The following is a 21213-nucleotide window of genomic DNA, read 5'->3' as shown; positions in this document are numbered from 1 at the left end:
TTACAAAATTAGATTTAATATTTTTTTAATTATTCTAAATATTTTTTTAATATTTCTTTGATAATTTTGAATAAAAAATACAATTAAAAACATCTTTTTTAATATAAAAAAATTTAACATAACGATTAATAATCAATAAATATTTTTGGATTCTTATTTTTAAAATTTTTAAGCAATACATGACCAAACTAATTAACTAAAAATATAAAATAGCAATAATACCAAATAAAAAAAGTACTTAAAAGTAAAAAATTTTTAAAATCATAGCCCAAAATGAACACGCTTGCAAAAAAGGAAGGACAACTGAAATTAGATGTTGCCATCATGATGGTGGATTTCCACCATTAGCTTCCATCTAAGCAGCAGTTTCAAGATCTTTATCACTGGCTGTTAAGGAATGATGAGAGGGTTGAGGGTGCTGGGGTTGGCGGTGTCGAATACCATTGGTAAAGAACAGGCGACGAGAGGAGGAGGGGGCTGGGGTTGGCGGTGTCGAATCCCGCGGATCGACTGCGGTTGCCGAGGGAGGTGAGGGTGCTGGACTGACTGGTGGCGACGAGGGTGCTGAGGTGGGCAGTGTCACAGATCCTGTAGGTAAGGACCGGTGGTGACGAGGGGGTAAAGGTGCTGGAGTTGGCGATGTCGGATACCACTGGTAAGAATCGACTGCAGGCGACAAGGGGGGTGAAGGTGCTAGACTGACTGGTGGCGACGAGGGTGCTGGGGTTGGCGGTGAAGGATCCCGTTGGTAAGCACTGACTGTTGGCGACAAGGGTAATGAGGGTGCTTGGGTTAGGGATGACAAAATTCCCCGAGACGCGGGTATCCCTGCTGGGACTGCCCTGAATGGGGATCCGATTGTGGGAAATTTTTTTCCGCGGGAATGGGATGGGAGACAAAATTTTCCCGAAGCAAGCGCGGGGACCCGAGCAGGGATCCCCACCACATCCCCGCTATTTCCCGAAATTTATGAATTTTTTGAATTATTCTTTAATAGTCTATTTCTCATATATGTTTTTTAGTCATTTCTCACACACATATATAGAAACCCAAAACTCCTAATCTTTATTTTCATAACCCCTCTACAATTCAGAGATCCCTAAGGCTGTCCATACTCCATCCAAACCTCTCTGCGGCCATCCCCTCGTCACCCCTTCGCACCGCATCGTCACACCTCACCGTGCCATCATCCTTACTGCATCGTAATTTCTATTTGCGGTGTTCCGTTTCGTAACTCTACCGTCGTATCCATTCTCCTCTCTGTTGCCGCGTCTCCCACCTCGTCCACTGCTTTTTCCTTTGACTTGTCGTTGCGTCCCCCCATTGCGTTATTTCGAAAGAAGTCACCATCGTGTCATTTAGACTTTTTGCATAAAATCTTGCAGTTTTTGTATAAGATAAATACTTGTAGCTCTATTCATATGGAAATTAATAATTAGTTATAACTATTATGTAGATGGGGAATGGGGCGGGGATGAGGAGCAGGGAGACATCCCCCGCCCCCGTCCTGCCCCATTGACATCCCAAGCTGTGGTTGACGGCGTCGAATACCACTGGTAAGGATCGATTGCGGGTGACAAGAGGGATGAAGGTTCTGGACTGACGGGTGGCGACGAGGGGGTGAAGGTGCTGGGGTTGGCGGTGTTTAGCGATGGTGGTGGCCTGAGTAGCAGGGGCGGTGTGGTGGTGGTGATGGGGTGGACGTGGCTTTGACGGTGGTGATGCCGTCGGCGGCGATAACAGCGAAGACGGTTTTAGCGACGGAAATGACGGCAGAGGCGATGGGGCTTGCGCAATTGGCGGAGGCGACGGTGCTAGAGGTTGCTGGAAGCGGAGGTGGTGGGGATGATTCAACCTCTCCTACATAGTCATCAACCCCACCGCCCCGGCCACCCCCACCACCACCAACCCCAGCACCGTCACCCACCTAGTCGCCACCCGTCATTCCAGCACCCTCACCCCCTCGTCGCCCGCAATCCTTACCAGTGGTATCCAACACAGCCAACTCCAGCACCCTCATTCCCCTCGTCGCCACCAGGCAGTCCTTACCAACAGGATCCGTCACCGCCAACTCCAGCACCCTCGTCGCCACCAGTCAATCTAGCATCCTTACTGGTATCAGACATCGCCAACGCCAGCACCTTCACCGCCACCAGCGGGATCCGACACTGCCAACCCCAGCACCCTCATCGCCACCAGTCAGTCCACCACCCTCGTTGTCCGCAGTCGATCCTTACCAGCGCGATCCGACACCCCCAACCCCCGGCACCCTCCCCCTCTCGTCGCCCCCAATCGGTCCTTACTAATTGTATCCGACACCGCCAACTCCAGCACCCTCAACCCCCTCATCACCACCGGTCATTCCTTAACAGCCAGTAATAAAGATCCTGAAACAGCTGAATAGACGGAAGCTAATGGTGGAAATCCACCATCATACATCTTATGTCGGTTGTTCTACCTTTTCTGCAGGTGTGTGTTCATTTTCTGTTATCATACATTGAATTTGGGCTATGATTTTGAAAATTTTTTACTTTTAAGTAATATTTTTATTTGATATTATTGCTATTTTATATTTTAAGTTAATTAGTTTGGTCATACATTATTTAAAAATCTTAAAAATAAAAATTCAAAAATATTTATTGAGTATGAATCATTATATTAAATTTTTTTATATTAAAAGATATTTTTAATTATATTTTTTTATTCAAAATTAAAAAAATATTTAGAATAATTAAAGAAATCAATTCTAATTTTGTAATTATTTTATTAAAAAAATTATTTGAAATAAAAAAAATTAATAAACATGTAATTAAAATATTTTTTAAATATAACTCTTTAACATATTTACTAATTATTTATTTAATTTCAGGAACATCCTACTATTTTATTTTTTATATTAACTTTATTGTGTCTTTTTTTTTTATTTTTTGATTGGGATTATAATTTACTTGAAAGAGAAGTTTAAGGTTAAATCTACAAAGAAATTTGTAGATACTTTTTATTTTATCTCAGTTACATTAAGTACAGTAGGATATAAGAATATTAGTCTTCGTTCTACATGGATTAAAATAGGAACTATTTTTGTATCTCTTTGTTACTTTTTGCATCTAATATTCTTCAAAACTTCATACAATACCTTCTTCTAAAGTTAGAGTCATGCATCATTACAACATTTGCAGCATGCATACCAAATAGGTAGATAGTTGAGAATAAGTTAGTCCGAAAAGTAAAAATTTGTTCAACCGTTGTTATTTTCTTCTTAGTTATTGATAGCGAAACAATTATGACATATTTTCTAGAGGATATAAGTGTTTTTGATATTTGGCTATAACTTCCATGACAACCGTAGGTTACGGTGATTACTCATTTAATACGGTTGCAAGAAGGTGTATTTTAGCTATTTAGATTGCATTTAATGGTTGATACATATAGTTATATAACTTCATATCTAACAAGTCTTATCCGTCTACTTTGACTTGTATCTTATAAATTATTTTTAGTATTGACTATACTGCAAAAAATATAATTTGAAAAGAGTGATGAGTATATTTTAAAAATTTATAATATTTTACTTTGGTAAAAAATTATTTGCCCTAAAATCTACAAAAAGTAATTTTTTAACAAAATAAAATATTATAAATATATAAAATATACTCATCACTCTTTTCAAATTATATTTTTTGCACTATAGTCAATAATAAAAACAATTTACAAAATAGGATTCAATGAAAAAGAACAAGACTAGTTAAATGTGAAGTTACATAACTATATGTAACAACACTGAATGCAATCTAAATTGCTGAAATACACCTTCTACAACCGTATTAAATGAGTAATCACCGTAACCTACGGTTATCATGAAAATTACAGCCAAATAAAAACTATCAAGAACACTTGTATTCTCTAAGAAATAGGCCATAATGATACCGCTACCAATGACTAAGAAGACAATAACGATTGAACAAACTTTTACTTTTTGGATTAACTTATTCTCAACTATCCACCCATTTGGTATGCATTGTGCAAATGTTGTAATGGTGCATAGTTCTAAGTTTTTAAGAAGGTATTGTATGAAGCTTTGAATAATATTAGATGCAAAAGGTAACAGATACAAAACTAGTTCCTATTTTAATCCATGTAGAACGAGGAGTAATATTCCTATATCCTACTGTACTTAATGTAAGTGAAGTAAAATAAAAAACATCTACAGATTTCTTTGTAAACTTTATCTTAAACTTCTCCTTCAAGTAAATTATAAGTCCAACCAAAAAATAAAAAACAACACTAAAGCTAAAATAAAAAATAAAATAATGAGTCCTTGAAATTATATAAAAAAAATAAATAATTAGTCTTTAAAAATATGAAAACAATAACATGTTAAAGAGTTATATCTAAAAAAATATTTTAAATATATATTTATTAATTTTTTTTATTTCAAATAATTTTTAATAAGATAATTACAAAATTAGATTTAATATTTTTTTAATTATTCTAAATATTTTTTTAATATTTCTTTGATAATTTTGAATAAAAAATACAATTAAAAACATCTTTTTTTAATATAAAAAAATTTAACATAACGATTAATAATCAATAAATATTTTTGGATTCTTATTTTTAAAATTTTTAAACAATACATGACCAAACTAATTAACTTAAAATATAAAATAGCAACAATACCAAATAAAAAAAGTACTTAAAAGTAAAAATTTTTTAAAATCATAGCCCAAAATGAACACACTTGCAGAAAAGGAGGGACAACCGAAATTAGATTTTGGATTTCCACCATTAGTTTCCATCTAAGCAGCAGTTTCAAGATCTTTATCACTGGCTGTTAAGGAATGATGAGAGGGTTGAGGGTGCTGGGGTTGGCGTTGTCGAATACCATTTGTAAAGAACAGGCGACGAGAGGAGGAGGGTGCTGGACTGACTGGTGGCGACCAGGGTGCTGAGGTGGGCAGTGTCAGATCCTGTAGGTAAGGACTGGTGGCGACGAGGGGGTAAAGGTGCTAGACTGATTGGTGGCGACGAGGGTGCTGAAGGTGTTGGGGTTGGCGGTGAAGGATCCCGCTAGTAAGCACTGACTGTTGGCGACAAGGGGAATGAGGGTGCTTGGGTTAGGGATGAGAAAATTCCCCGAGACGCGGGTATCGCTGCGGGGACTGCCCTGAATGGGGATCCGATTGTGGGAAATTTTTTCACGCAGGGATGGGATGGGAGACAAAATTTTCCCGAAGCAAGCGCGGGACCCGAGCAGGGATCCCCACCCCATCCTCGCTATTTCCCGAAATTTATGAATTTTTTGAATTATTCTTTAATAGTCTATTTCTCATATATCTTTCTTAGTCGTTTCTCACACACACATATAGAAACCCAAAACTCCTAATCTTTATTTGCATAACCCCTCTACAATTCAGAGATCCCTAAGGCTGTCCATACTCCATCCAAACCTCTCTGCGGCCATCCCCTCGTCACCCCTTCGCACCGCATCGTCACACCTCACCGTGCCATCATCCTTACCGCATCGTAATTTTTATTTGCGGTGTTCCGTTTCGTATCTCTGCCGTCGTATCCATTCTCCTCTCTGTTGCCGCGTCTCCCACCTCGTCCACTGCTTTTTCCTTTGACTCGTCGTTGCGTCCCCCCATTGCGTTATTTCAAAAGAAGTCACCATCGTGTCATTTAGACTTTTTGCATAAGATAAATACTTGTAGCTCTATTCATATGGAAATTAATAATTAGTTATAACTATTATGTAGATGGGGAATGGGGCGGGGATGAGGAGCAGGGAGACATCCCCCGCCCCCGCCCCCGCCCTGCCCCATTGACATCCCAAGCTGGGGTTGACGGCGTCGAATACCACTGGTAAGGATCGATTGCGGGTGACGAGAGGGATGAAGATGCTGGACTGACGGGTGGCGACGAGAGGATGAAGGTGCTGGGGTTGGCGATGTTTAGCGATGGTAGTGGCCTGAGTGGCAGGGGCGGTGTGGTGGTGGTGATAGGGTGGACGTGGCTTTGACGGTGGTGATGCCGTCGGCGACGATAACAGCGAAGATGGTTTTAGCGACGGAAATGACGGCAGAGGCGACGGTGCTGGAGGCTGCTGGAAGCGGCGGCCGTGGGGATGATTCAACCTCTCCAACATAGTCATCAACCCCACCGCCCCGGCCACCCCCAACACCACCAACCCCAGCACCCTCACCCACCTTGTCGCCACCCGTCATTCCAGCACCCTCACCCCCTCGTCGCCCGCAATCGATCCTTACCAGTGGTATCCGACACAGCTAACCCCAGCACCCTCATTCCCCTCGTCGCCACCAGGCAGTCCTTACCAGCAGGATCCGTCACCGCCAACCCCAGCACCCTCGTCGCCGCCAATCAATCTAGCATCCTTACCAGTGGTATCAGACATCGCCAACGCCAGCACCTTCACCGCCACCAGCGGGATCCGACACTGCCAACCCCAGCTCCCTCATCGCCTCCAGTCAGTCCACCACCCTCGTTGTCCGCAGTCGATCCTTACCAGCGCGATCCGACACCCCAACCCCCGGCACCCTCCCCCTCTCGTCGCCCCCAATCGGTCCTTACAAATTGTATCCGACACCGCCAACTCCAGCACCCTCAACCCCCTCATCACCACCGATCATTCCTTAACAGCCAGTAATAAAGATCCTGAAACAACTGAATAGACGGAAGCTAATGGTAAAAATCCACCATCATACATCTTATGTCGGTTGTCCTACCTTTTCTGCAGGTGTGTGTTCATTTTCTGTTATCATACATTGTATTTTGGCTATGATTTTGAAAATTTTTTTCTTTTAAGTAATATTTTTATTTAATATTATTACTATTTTATATTTTAAGTTAATTAGTTTGGTCATACATTATTTAAAAATCTTAAAAATAAAAATTCAAAATTATTTATTGAGTATGAATCATTATATTAAATTTTTTTATATTAAAAGATATTTTTAATTATAATTTTTTATTCAAAATTAAAAAAAATATTAAAAAGATATTTAGAATAATTAAAGAAATCAATTCTAATTTTGTAATTATTTTATTAAAAAAATTATTTGAAATAAAAAAATTAATAAACATGTAATTAAAATATTTTTTAAATATAACTCTTTTATTATTGTTTACATATTTACTAATTATTTATTCAATTTCAGGGACATCCTACTATTTTATTTTCTATATTAACTTTATTGTGTCTTTTTTTTTTATTTTTTGGTTGGGATTATAATTTACTTGAAAGAGAAGTTTAAGGTTAAATTTACAAAAAAATTTGTAGATGCTTTTTATTTTACCTCAGTTACATTAAGTACAGTAGGATATAAGAATATTAGTCTTCGTTCTACATGGATTAAAATAGGAACTATTTTTTGTATCTCTTTGTTACTTTTTGCATATAATATTCTTCAAAACTTCATACAATACCTTCTTCTAAAGTTAGAATCATGCATCATTACAACATTTACAGCATGCATACCAAATAGGTAGATAGTTGAGAATAAGTTAGTCCAAAAAGTAAAAATTTGTTCAACCGTTGTTATTGCCTTCTTAGTTATTGATAGCGAAACAATTATGACCTATTTTCTAGAGGATATAAGTGTTTTTGATAGTTTTTATTTGGCTATAATTTCCATAACAACCGTAGGTTACGGTGATTACTCATTTAGTACGGTTGTAGGAAGGTGTATTTCAACTATTTAGATTGCATTTAATGGTTGATACATATAGTTATATAACTTCAAATCTAACAAGACTTATCCGTCTTGTTTGACTTGTATCTTGTAAATTATTTTTATTATTGACTATAGTGCAAAAAATATAATTTGAAAAGAGTGGATATTTTAAAAATTTATAATATTTTACTTTGGTAAAAAATTATTTGCCCTAAAATCTACAAAAAGTAATTTTTTAACAAAATAAAATTTTATAAATATATAAAATATACTCATCACTCTTTTCAAATTATATTTTTTGCAATATAGTCAATAATAAAAATAATTTACAAAATACGATTCAATGAAAAAGAACAAGACTAGTTAAGTGTGAAGTTACATAACTATATGTAACAACACTGAATGCAATCTAAATTGCTGAAATACACCTTCTACAACCGTATTAAATGAGTAACTACCGTAACCTACGGTTATCATGAAAATTACAGCCAAATAAAAACTACCAAGAACACTTGTATTCTCTAAGAAATAGGCCATAATGATTCCACTACCAATGACTAAGAAGACAATAACGATTGAACAAACTTTTACTTTTTGGATTAACTTATTCTCAACTATCCACCCATTTGATATGCATGGTGCAAATATTGTAATGATGCATAGTTCTAAGTTTTTAAGAAAGTATTGTATGAAGCTTTAAATAATATTAGATGCAAAAGGTAACAGATACAAGACTAGTTCCTATTTTAATCCATGTAGAACGAGGAATAATATTCCTATATCCTACTCTACTTAATGTAAGTGAAGTAAAATAAAAAGTATCTACAGATTTCTTTGTAGACTTAAACTTCTCTTTCAAGTAAATTATAACTCTAACCAAAAAATAAAAAACAACACTAAAGCTAAAATAAAAAATAAATTAGTAACAAGTCCTTGAAATTATATAAAAAAAATAAATTAGTCTTTAAAAATATGAAAACAATAACATGTTAAAGAATTATTTCTAAAAAAATATTTTAAATATATATTTATTAATTTTTTTTATTTCAAATAATTTTTTAATAAGATAATTACAAAATTAGATTTAATATTTTTTAATTATTCTAAATATTTTTTTAATATTTCTTTGATAATTTTGAATAAAAAATACAATTAAAAACATCTTTTTTTAATATAAAAAAATTTAACATAACGATTAATAATCAATAAATATTTTTCGATTCTTATTTTTAAAATTTTTAAACAATACATGACCAAACTAATTAACTTAAAATATAAAATAATAACAATACCAAATAACAAAAGTACTTAAAAGTAAAAAATTTTTAAAATCATAGCCCAAAATGAACAAACTTACAGAAAAGGAAGGACAACCGAAATTAGATGTTGCCATCATGATGGTGAATTTTCACCATTAGCTTCCATCTAAGCAGCAGTTTCAAGATCTTTATCACTGGCTATTAAGGAATGATGAGATGGTTGAAGGTGCTGGAGTTGGCAGTGTCGAATACCATTGGTAAAGAATAAGCGACGAGAGGAGGAGGGTGATGGGGTTGGCGGTGTCGAATCCCGCGGATAAGGATCGACTGCAGTTGCCGAGGGAGGTGAGGGTGCTGGACTGACTGGTGGCGACCAGGGTGCTGAGGTGGGCAGTGTCAGATCCTGTAGGTAAGGACTGGTGGCGACGAGGGGGTAAAGGTGCTAGACTGACTGGTGGCGACGAGGGTGCTGAAGGTGCTGGGGTTGGCGGTGAAAGATCCCGCTGGGAAGCACTGATTGCTGGCGACAAGGGGAATAAGGGTGCTTGGGTTAGGGATGACAAAATTCTCCGAGACGCGGGTATCCCTGCGGGGACTGCCCTTAATGGGGATCCGATTGTGGAAAATTTTTCCCCGTGGGGATGGGATGGGAGACAAAATTTCCCCTAAGCAAGCGCGGAACCCGAGCAGGGATCCCCACCCCATCCCCGCTATTTTCCGAAATTTATGAATTTTTTTAATTATTCTTTAATAGTCTATTTCTTATATATGTTTTTTAGTCGTTTCTCACACACATATATAGAAATCCAAAACTCCTAATCTTTATTTGCATAACCCCTCTTCAATTCAGAGATCCCTAAGGCTATCCATACTCCATCCAAACCTCTCTGCGGCCATCCCCTCGTCACCCCTTCTCACCGCATCGTCACACCTCACCATGCCATCATCCTTACCGCATCGTAATTTCTATCTGCGGTGTTCCTTTTCGTAACTCTGCCGTCGTATCCATTCTACTCTCTCTTGCCGCGTCTCCCACCTCGTCCACTGCTTTTTCCTTTGACTCGTCGTTGCGTCCTCCCATTGCGTTATTTCGAAAGAAGTCAGCATCGTGTCATTTAGACTTTTTGCATAAAATATTGCAGTTTTTGTATAAGATAAATACTTGTAGCTCTATTCATATGGAAATTAATAATTAGTTAGAACTATTATGTAGATGGGGAATGGGACCCCGTGGGGAATGGGGCGGGGATGAGGAGCAAGGAGACATCCCCCCCCCCCGGCCCTGCCCCATTGACATCCCAAGCTAGGGTTGACGGTGTCGAATACCACTGGTAAGGATCGATTGCGGGTGACAAGAAGGATGAAGGTGCTGGACTGACGGGTGGTGACGAAGAGGTGAAGGTGCTGGGGTTGGCGGTGTTTAGCGATGGTGGTGGCCTGAGGGGCAGGGGCGGTGTGGTGGTGGTGATGGGGGTGGACGTGGCTTTGACGGTGGTGATGCCGTCGGCGGCGATAACAGCGAAGACGGTTTTGGCGACGGAAATGACCGCAAAGGCGATGAGGCTTGCGCAAATGGCGTCGGCGACGGTGCTGGAGGCTGCTGGAAGCGGCGGTGCTGGAAGCGGCGGTGCTGACAGCAGCGGTGATGGTGGCAGTGGCGACAGTGGGGATGATTCAACCTCTCCAACATAGTCATCAACGCCACCCCCACCCCCACCGCCCCTGCCACCCCACCACCACCATCGCTAGACACAGCCAACCCTAGCACCCTCACCCCCCTCGTCGCCCCAGTCAATCCAGCATCCTCACCTCCCTCGTCGCCCGCAATCGATCCTTACCAGTGATATACGACACCGCCAACTCCAACACCCTCACCACACTCGTCACCCGCAGTCAATCCTTACCAGTGGTATCCGATACCGCCAACCACAACACTTTCACCCCCTCTTCACCACCAGTCCTCTCGTCGCCACCAGTCAATCCTTACTAGCGGGATCCGACACTTCCAACCCCAGCACCCTCAAAAGATTTCAAATTCTTTTACTAACGGATCACGATTAAAAAATGTTGAATTCATATTTATTTTAAACAAAATCAAAGAAATCCTAGTTAGAAGAGAAGAATAACTCATATTGATACATGGATATCACGCATAAATTAATAAAAGGGAGATAGAGTCTAAAACGTTGCTTACCTTTTTCATCAATGCTGCTTGATGTTCAGAAAGACCATCATTGTCACTGTAGCAATTAATAGAAGGTTCCTTGAAATGTTCAAAAACCCCATCACGGATCACATGTTAAAACAAAAGTAAAGATCAGATAAGATGTAGAAAATTAATTAAACACCAATTATTCAGACCAGTAACTAAATCCAAATATGATGATTAGTAAACTTCAAATGAATAAAAATAAGTAATACATAAAGAATCAAAATTTAATAGTCTTTGGAAGCAAAAAATTCTGCCTATCGTGAGAAATACCATATAGAAATACAAAAAACTTCTTTTCGAAAAAGTCAAAGTTTCCATCTTCTCAACAAATTTTTAATCCAGTTGTCCCAAAGCTCTTTAATAAGATTAAAGAACACATCTATATCACATTTCTAGATACAAAATAGTAGTTAAATAAATATGAATACATGACTTGAACTTTAAAGAATAAGACAAACCAACAAAGTAGAAACAATTTTCCAACAGTTCATGTTATAGTAGATGTATTTATACACTTTCTCTTTTTGCATAACAATGATGCCTAAATTAGATAATTTATCACAAAAAAGAGATGCTTTCCACAATATTGGTTACAATACAAAATTATACATCACTATTTCGGTGATAAAAATAAACTTATGGTACAAAAGAAGAACCCAAACTCAAAATCTCGTGTATTTTTTCTTCCCTTTATTATGAAACCAAGAGAAATTCAACAAAATTTGCATATTTCATCAGCTTATAAAATTGATCCTTATAAAATTGATCCTTAAATAAGCATATTTCTTAACCCATTCAAAACTTGATAACATAGGCAATTATCAATGTCTTCACTATTAGAAAGAAATTAACTATCTAAAAATTTAGAAGTCTCTAAAGTAATTTTTAATTTCTAAAAACAGATTAATATCCTAATTGAAATACTAATGAAGTTCTCTGGCAACTTTGAATTAATCATTTGACACCTATATAATGAGCGGCTCAGATTATCTTTTGACATGATAATAAACTTTAGTAACTTTGATTATATTAGCAATAAGCAGAAGATTTAACCCACAAGGCAAAGGATGGTTATTAACAGTAGAATTATAAGCATGACATAATGGCAGTTACAAAAAATAGTTGAGGTTATCATAGCCAAAAGCAAGACCATAAACAAAGACTCATTATCTAAACACAATCAAAAATTTTAAGATATGTGCAATGAAATTGGGGAACAATCAAGAAGAAGGCACAATCTATAATGTAGAATCCAAAGAGAATAAGTAAAAAGGCCATACCTTTTAGAATAGTGCCAGTAAATCCATTGTGGATCTAGCACACAAATAAAGTCTCCTCCACAAATTTGCAACTCCAGCTGAACGAAGAAAATCATATAAGAGAGCAAGATTTATCCAATAAATTATCAAATAAACAAATTAATATGAGAGATAGAAATTAGTGAAACTAGAGTTGAAGAGTATTTACAACAAACTCCAGTACAGCATTAACTTTTGAGGATCCACTGTGCAAAACAAAAAAAATTGTACATAACCTTAAGAAAAGCTTGGAGACACATATATGTGTTCATTTAGGCAGTAACTGAAAAGAAAATAAGAGTACACAGAGCAACACATAAAATATAGGAAGGGACAACCATGAAAAAGAAAAAGGAACCAAAACAGAAAATAACCAATTAAAATCAACAAAAAATAATGATGAAAAGAAAAGACAAAAAAAATACTAAATAAAAAGTCAAACAAAATGTTAAAAGCAAAGAAAGATGAACAAAGAAGGGAAAGTGAATTTGTTGGAAAGTGAATTTGACAGATACAATGAAGTGTTGTCTGGATTCCAATTAGAAAAATATTTCAACCAATAAGAGGACCTTACCTACAGCTTACGACGTTCTTACTCTCTTTCTTGCTGCGCGTTGGTATAATCTTCAAGCATAGAGAGCAGACAGGCCTAGAAAGTCACGCACAGCGAAAATCATTTTGACACAAACTTGAACTTGAGCAACCAATTAGAATGCACCAGTTAACATCCAACATGTCTAAGTTTAATAACTAATTTAAAAGTTTAACATCCAACATTTCTAAGTAACTTAGTAATTAAATTAGTTATTAAACTTTTATTTTGTCCAAGTTATTCTTTAAACTAAGTTCATCATTTTAGTTTTTAATAAATTTTAATTACTAAGTTATTCTTTAAATTTTATTTTGTTAAAAAATTATTCTTATATTAAATAAGTAAAAGTTGTGAAGTATATTTTTATAGAGTAGTGTAGTTCTAAATAATCTTAATTAGTGAAATTATATCCTTTTCTAAAAAAAGTATATAATTATCTGAAAATCCATAGGAAGAACCTAATGAAAACTCATGGCCACACCTTTGATATCTTATTCATACGCATATAAAGGAAAAATTAAAACCTTAGCTAAAATGAAATTAAAATAATAAAATTTATTAGTTTATGCATTTACTTATAAGAAAATTGACAATAATGGGAAGAAACAAAGAAGGTAATGGCAGCACCAATATAGACAAACAATGCTAAAGTATCGCAATGAACTCTGAAGTCCATGAATCATGCCTTTAGTTATAGAAACCTTTCATTTGAGGGTCAAGAAATTTGCTAAGGTTTTGAAAAAGAAACAGCCTTATCCAGACATTTACTAGGAGACAATATGCCTATATCTATGTTGAACATCTGGATGGTTGTGGGGGAAAGCCAACACATACCAATTACAAGATACATTGATATTACTTCTAATCAATAATTAGAAAGCCCATCTGAAATACATTTGATCAACAGAATGAATACTTTACAAGTGAAGTTTGTATTCCATGATTACTTTCAAGTTCAACATGTTAATCTACTGAAACATTATCCTGGATACTCTTCTTATATATAGTGTCCCTTATATCATTAACTAGGTTATTGAAGCTACAGTGCTGTATAAACAATACAAATTCACCATAAACTCTTCTCTCTTGCTTAGCAAGAGAAATGAACTACAGCAATTTCTACTAAATACTATAGATTCCATGACAAATAGATCCTACTACATGAACATGCAGAACCAAATAGATTCACTAAAATGACAAGCCTAAAACATCACCTGTGCTGCGAAAGCATCTCATCACGAGTTTCCTGCTTCTTTTCAGTTCCATTGTCTGAAATCACTTCTTCCTGCACCTGCTCCTCAATTTCCTGGCTATCCTCCATTGGACCAACTCTAAAACAAATAAATAGATATTAACCAAAAATAACCAAAATTATCTTACAGTTATAAGAAATCATATGCAAACATCAACAAGAAAAGAATCGAAAGCAAACTAAGCATCGAAGTTAGAAAGGAAACAGTGAGGCTATACGATATGCAACAAATTCTCAAAATTAGACATTTAAACCTGGATCAACCAATGTCAAATTTTATTGAAAAAAAAATAAAAAAGAACCACAAAAAAATAAATGGAAGATGCAATGAGAGTTTAGAAAGCAACAACAGAACAAAGATAAAAGAGAAGGGAAAAATTGAAACCACTGCTTGCAGCCACCGATGGGGAGGAAGTAGCCTGCAGCCGCCGCAAAGAGATGAAATTATGGAAGATGCATCAAAGAAAGAACAATGATTTTATTTCAGAAACAACGGAGACAGAGTTGAGTTTTGGGGACAATGAAAAAGTGAAACCCTAGTATTAGTCGGTGAAACATATGAGTACAAGTGAAACGATGGAATCCGTTTTATACATTTTACTTGTAAAACTCGTGCTATGCCGGGCCCAAATATTACTCCATTAATATATATAATATTTATGTTAACTTTTTTAATAATAGTTGATAAATACTGCTAAAACTATATTCAAGGGTAGGAATCCGATTGTACATTTATAAGCACAAATTTACTGTTACATAACAAACATATAAAAAAAAAAGGTCTAATTTTTCATTAGTAAAAAATTAATAATCATTCAGACTAATCATTTGGTCATGTCAATCGGACACACGTATTGTATTAAAAAAATGAGTAAAAACTAAAAATTACAATAGAAATTATCGAAATTTATCACGTGTATGTCTCACGCGCTAATTAATCTACTTTGTTATATTTAAATTTATATTTTTTATTGAAAGAGTTAATTTACTTAATATATACACGTATTTAGTGGTTAATCTTTGTTATATTATTGATGTTTAATTCGGTTAAAAAATTAATATTAATATTTGGAGTGGTTAATTTTTTTAATATTTGAATTAATATTTTTTTATCATTTCTATAATTTTTTTTCAATTCATAATTTTAATAACACACACACATATATATATATATATATAAACTATTATGTAAATGTGCCAACTATCAATCACTTAAAGATTTAAAAAAAAAAAGTGTTTTAATAAGTACAATTCTAAAATTGCATTCAGCTTTGATAATCCTAATTTATCTTATTGCTCTACCTATTACTTACCACACTCTGTAAAGTTCAATTTAAACGAAGAAAAAACAAAAACTATAATACAAAATGTTAACCACAATGATTTGCCAAGGAATAATAAATTGAACATGTCTTAATATTCAAATAGAAGTATTTGTGTAAATTTTATTTTCTGATATAAGTAGTACTTGAAAGAAGTCTATATATATTTCAGTAAAAATAAAAAAGTTATCATATTTGAATGTGTTTTAGTTGTAAAAAGTAAGAAACAAAAAACTTAAAAGCAAAAAGTGTTATATTTAACACTTACTATGTACTTTTGCATCAGCAGCTTGGGTCAATATCTATTTTTTTTCTCCAAAAAATCTGAACATTTTGTTGTCCAACACCAAAGTTCTTTTATTCACACAAAAATATTATCAACCATGAATATTACATCAACTTACATTTGTGTAGTATATGCCACAACAAAGGTAGCATAGTTTCAGAAAGAAGATAAAAATCAAGTGTTATCTTATTTTTCCTTTTCTCACTGTCTTCCCTTTTTAAAATTCAAGCGTTATATTGTTTTTCCTTTTCTCACTGTCTTTCCTTGTTTTATGTTATAGACAGATTTACGAAAAACAAAAAAAAAAATTGAAAGATCCAAACTATAGACATACACACCTACCAAAACCTCCAAAGACAGTGCATACCGTGCATACAAATATGTGAACTTGGTATCTAAATTCCTGTAAGATAATTTTTTCCCAAAAAGAAGGTACCTTAGGCCAATCATGAAATTGCAATGAAGTCATCTTTTTATAGTTGGGATAATCCATGAGAATATTTAAGCTTGGACTTTGATATATGTAACATCCACTATCAACAGCCATATTAACCAATGTCTTTTGCTTGATCTTCAAACAATTCTGTTTATAATAACAACGTTGAGATTTGCTATCAAAGAACAAAAATCAGAAAGATAACAAAGATAAACGTAAATATCATGAACGGCAATTTTTAACGTAAATTAAGACAACTCACACATCAAATTAAACAGCCTAAGGCCCAACAACTAATTAAAACTAAACACCTTGAAACTGATTGTAATTACTAATCTATTAAATATAATAAAATAACAAAATGCAAGAAATATAATCACGCATAAAACATGACAAAAGATTATATTCTTTAAAAAGAGAAGTAAAAAAAAAAAGAAAGCCTTGCCAAACCAACCTGTTATTCTCCCATTAGTAACAGATGCATATAGAAAGAAATGCTCACCAAATTGAAGGAGAAGAAGAATCTTTCTAGGATTTTAAACAGATCAACTACCATTTGTAAAAACTTATTGGAATGCAAAATATCTAATGGGGTGGGATTCACCATATGAAAAGAAATAAGAATATTTCACAATGATCTAATAAATTCATATGAAAGGAAAAACAAATCCCATACCGGAACACAACTCATTTTTTGAAGCCCAATTAGAAGATTGTCATTCATTATCCTCTTCTGTGTCTAGGAATTCACATTCTCTATCAAGTTGGCTTAGCAGAAGTTATCAGAAGCATACTAAGAACATCATAAAAGAATTAATATTAAAACTATAGCATTCCTAACACTTTGAACATTGCCAGCCCCATAATGGAGGAGAACATAAAAATCCAAAATGGTAACAAATAATAAATACACATAAAAATATTGAAAATTAACTAAAATAGAATAGGGAACTTATGAAAGGTCCACCTGGTTAATATAAAAGGCACCAATAAAAAAACAAAATAGATTTCCTAACCAATGATCAAGATAAAAAGCTTTTAACATAAAGGCCAAATGCAAAGTTCAAAATAACATATAAAATCAATGCCCAAAACAAATAAAACTTTTGGATAAATATACAAATCACTCACTTGTCTCTTAAAACTTCTTGAACATCTCAACTTCAGCTTCGAGAACACTACCCTCTTGGATTTCACTATCTCTCGCAAGTCCTCTAATTACAAAAATATGAAAACTCCCTGCAAAATTACCAAGCACCATAATAGATTATCACTTTAAATATTAAAAGGAAAAGCATATACAAAAGTGATGCATATAATATTCACAACCTCATAGTGGTTGAATTCAATATAAGGGCTCAATTTATTTTATTTTTGAAAAAAAAAACATACGCAAACATTTTCTAATCTCTCCCATTTTGGTGTTAGTACTTGAAAGTAAGTCCATAATGATATGCATGTAACACATTTTTCTGCCATTAGTCTTGGGGAAGTACTTAATGAATATGCATTGAACCAAACTCTCCATTGAAGTTTATTACTGAAATATAAATTTAAACTTACATTTTTTATTAGAGCAAAACACAAAATAAATTAGAATTTAATCTTAGTTTGTTAACTCAAAACAAAAGATATATTCAAACTTCATAATAAAGAGCAGAGCATAAATATATTTTAGTGTAGAATCCAGTTAATTAAAACCCAACTGATCAATTAAGAATTGCTAACTGTGATGATGGGGAATATTCAAAACAAAATGGATATAACATTCAAATGTTTTTATCCTTTCTTTTCTCTATGTCATATAATTTTTAAAAAAATATCATTTTGAAACTCAAATCAAATTGTTTATTGAGTTCATAGAGTAGTTTATAAATACACATGTAATTTCTCAAATCTCTATTGAAAATAAAAAATTTGGCACTCAAAAAATTTGTAATCCACAGAATTAATCTATATAATATAAACATAGTTAATAGCATTAATGATGTAACATCAGAAACAATCCAAGATGAATAGCTTTAACAAAAACATTTTACTTGAAAGTATGCACAAAATAGACACTTCTTTTTTTTTTCTCTCTTTAATTTTTTCTTATAGAAGCAAAAGAGAGGGACAAAGCTCTTAGTTACCACTTACCAGTATTCGAAAGTATGCTCAAAGTAACTCAGTTCGCACTGCTTTTAAAGGGTAAGCCTCCCTTGAACCAAAGACATGCACAACACCACGACTCATGTTCACATTTCAGCGAAAAATTCTCTTAAAGAATTATTTTTTGCATTACTTGAGGATCTTCAATAATCCAAAATTATCTCTTACAGAATTTCCAGAAACAAATCCTTTTTATTCCAGCTAATAAATTAAGAACTCAAAACATCTTTTGAAAAAATTTATATTGGCATATGTGAAGTGTTAGTGATGAGAGGATTGACATACCAAATGAAGAATTTCTAACAATGTGATGGTGGGTGCAAATCCATAAAGCTGTGTTATAGAATAAGGGCTACTAATTACAGGCATCAAACCCAAAAAAATAGAAATATCAAGAGTACCGAAGAGGATAGAAAAAAGTATAACAAAATATAATCAAAATCCAAAAATGAAATGATATAATAATACCTGTCTGCTAGGGTACTTTAGGGAGCTTTGATATGATTCATTTTCAACTGCATCTGACTGGATAGAGTAAGCTGAGTTTACAGGAGGCACTGATGGAAACTCATTCTGATGCTTTGAGGGAGTGACTTCAAACCACCAAAAGCTTGTCTGTGTGCTCCCTTCTTTTGTCGCATCATTCCACCATTGCCGACATCGAGATCTCCCAATCTTCTCTTTAAATGCGGCACACCATTCTGCCACTACACTCTTCCAGAGATGCCATTGAGCCACTGCCCTGTCTGGTGCTTCTGGCTCCCTTGTAAGCTATCCAACAACAAAAAGAATAAACAAACAACTATCAAATGCACAAATTAAATTTTATCCATAATCCAATATCATTTGATCAGAGGACAGATCAGAAATTCTCAATGTTAATAGTACTTTATCTATAGTCAACGATATGATTTTTAAAGACGGATCTCAAAACATGATTTTAGATGAATAGTTTGAGACAATGTATGAACTTTAGAAGTGAATACTACCATATGTGCTTTTGGTCAAGAAAGTCATTATCACTATTACAAAACTGAAAATACATGTATCTCACTATCTGTAGAGTGTAGACTTGATAAAAATCAAGTCAATGGAGAATAAAGGGGAAAAAAAAACACAAAGGTCAAGCTGTTTGAGGTTTTTTTTTCCTTAACTTCATGTTATAATCTCCTTTTAATATATTTTTTTAAGTCACAAAGTTACAGGAAGAACAGAAATTGCATCAAAGTTTAACGTCCTCATACTAACTAAAATGCAAAAAATGTTAAATAACTTTTTTGGTTCTCGTATAATTCATATATAGTTCATGTAGTTTCTCATATTTATTCAAATTTCGCTACAAAAACAATTAAAGAAGATTAATTCTAATCCAACAATTAATTTCTTTATATTAAATATTAAGGTGGTGACATGGATGCTATATTTAAATAAATCCTAAACCATTCAACATTTAAAAGTTAAGGACAAAGTTCTCACAAACATGTTACCTCCATCATCCTAGTCTGAATAACTGAATCCATCATTGGGTGAACTGGAAGAAACACTGCAGAGGCAGTTAATAACTTTGAGTTCTCCTTTTTAAGGACCCTCAACAAACACTGCAGAACAATTATGGAAAATTTAAAATACATGGAGAACATACATAAATTGCATCAACATTCTCAAAAAACAAAGCTTTTTTACTCTGATTCAATCACAGTTTCAAGGAATACAACAATTTTCACTATCTATACGTCAGTTCAAAGCCTTACACAGTAATATTAGATGAAAGACTCATATCCAAGAGATTGAAAACCGATATCACAGCAAACAGTCCTTAAAAACAGGTCAACAATTATACTGCTAGTTCTTTGGCTTTTGATTGCAGTTTATAGTAAAAGAAAGCAATTAATTATTTTTTCTATTGAGGCTAATGTATTAAAAGGAATTATATATTTACATGTAAAAGTATATATGTATAGATATTTGAATTGCATCCACAACCTAATCAGCAATATAAAACTACATTGAATAAGTGGCTGATGAACAATTACAATGATAATACAGTTTAATAATCAAACTTCAATATATTTTTTTTTGAATACTCAGACGTACTCTCTCCCTAGGTTTTTCTCTAATGATGTTTATGAATATTCTTTACAATTTCCAATTTTCAGTTTATTAAAACCCGAGTCACAGACTCACAGGCCAGCTTGATAGAAACCTGAGCTTATATCACCAAATAAAAGAGAAGGAAATCAAACAAAATCATTGACAATGTGAGAAAATCTCTTAATGCTAGTTTCTTGTCCTTCTTATACAGTATAAACTTCGTTAATATTTTACTCAAGACGCTGCATTTCAATAAAAAAAAATATTTAATGGCAGAAAAGAATAGGAGAAGAAAAAAACACAGCTCGATTCCTCAATCATGAATATTCTTTCCTAAAAAAACAAAGAAAACGATATACAAAGAAACATGCAATTAAAATTCACCATTCAGCTCAAGCTCGAGGTTTCTCAACCAAATGCGTCTCAACGCAGAAAAAGCAAAAGGAATAGCAATTCAATGCAGTGAAAGTGAGAGAGAGTGATGGCTTACAGTAACTCACAATTTGCACCCAATTTGCACGGGATTATGCTACGGGATTATGTTCCTGCACCCAATTTGCAAACCCAATTTATCATATAACAGCTCACTAACTTTCGATTAAGAAAAACACTTGTGATGG

At 34.4% G+C, this 21213-nt stretch overlaps 1 protein-coding gene across 10 annotated transcripts in view; it reads right to left on the bottom strand.

The window, feature by feature from the left end:
- Positions 1-21213, bottom strand: part of LOC107645600 (uncharacterized) — a 28036-nt gene that overhangs the window by 6068 nt on the left and 755 nt on the right. The window contains exons 4-13 of one of the 10 annotated variants that reach the window (XM_088490300.1): positions 21084-21138; positions 19990-20100; positions 18971-19273; positions 17483-17590; positions 16352-16498; positions 14270-14386; positions 13038-13112; positions 12633-12669; positions 12446-12522; positions 11148-11216 (exon numbers count right to left, since the gene is read on the bottom strand). In XM_088490300.1, coding sequence (XP_088346426.1) covers positions 11156-11216; positions 12446-12522; positions 12633-12669; positions 13038-13112; positions 14270-14386; positions 16352-16365 — 381 coding nt within the window. In that variant the 5' untranslated portion in view covers positions 16366-16498; positions 17483-17590; positions 18971-19273; positions 19990-20100; positions 21084-21138 and the 3' untranslated portion in view covers positions 11148-11155. Of the gene's footprint in view, positions 1-8917; positions 11217-12445; positions 12523-12632; positions 12670-13037; positions 14247-14269; positions 14387-14692; positions 15024-16351; positions 16499-17482; positions 17591-18298; positions 18836-18970; positions 19274-19989; positions 20101-21083; positions 21139-21213 lie in introns of those variants that run through there. The other 9 variants (XM_088490299.1, XR_015885906.1, XM_088490295.1 and 6 more) reach the window with 9 other exon arrangements.

Source organism: Arachis ipaensis, chromosome B6, assembly GCF_059453495.1.
Source record: "Arachis ipaensis isolate K30076 ecotype BB chromosome B6, ASM5945349v1, whole genome shotgun sequence".
In the NCBI taxonomy this organism is placed as follows: Eukaryota; Viridiplantae; Streptophyta; class Magnoliopsida; order Fabales; family Fabaceae; genus Arachis; species Arachis ipaensis.
Note: the sequence above shows the minus strand (reverse complement) of the source record. Positions and strands in the feature narration are given on the sequence as shown.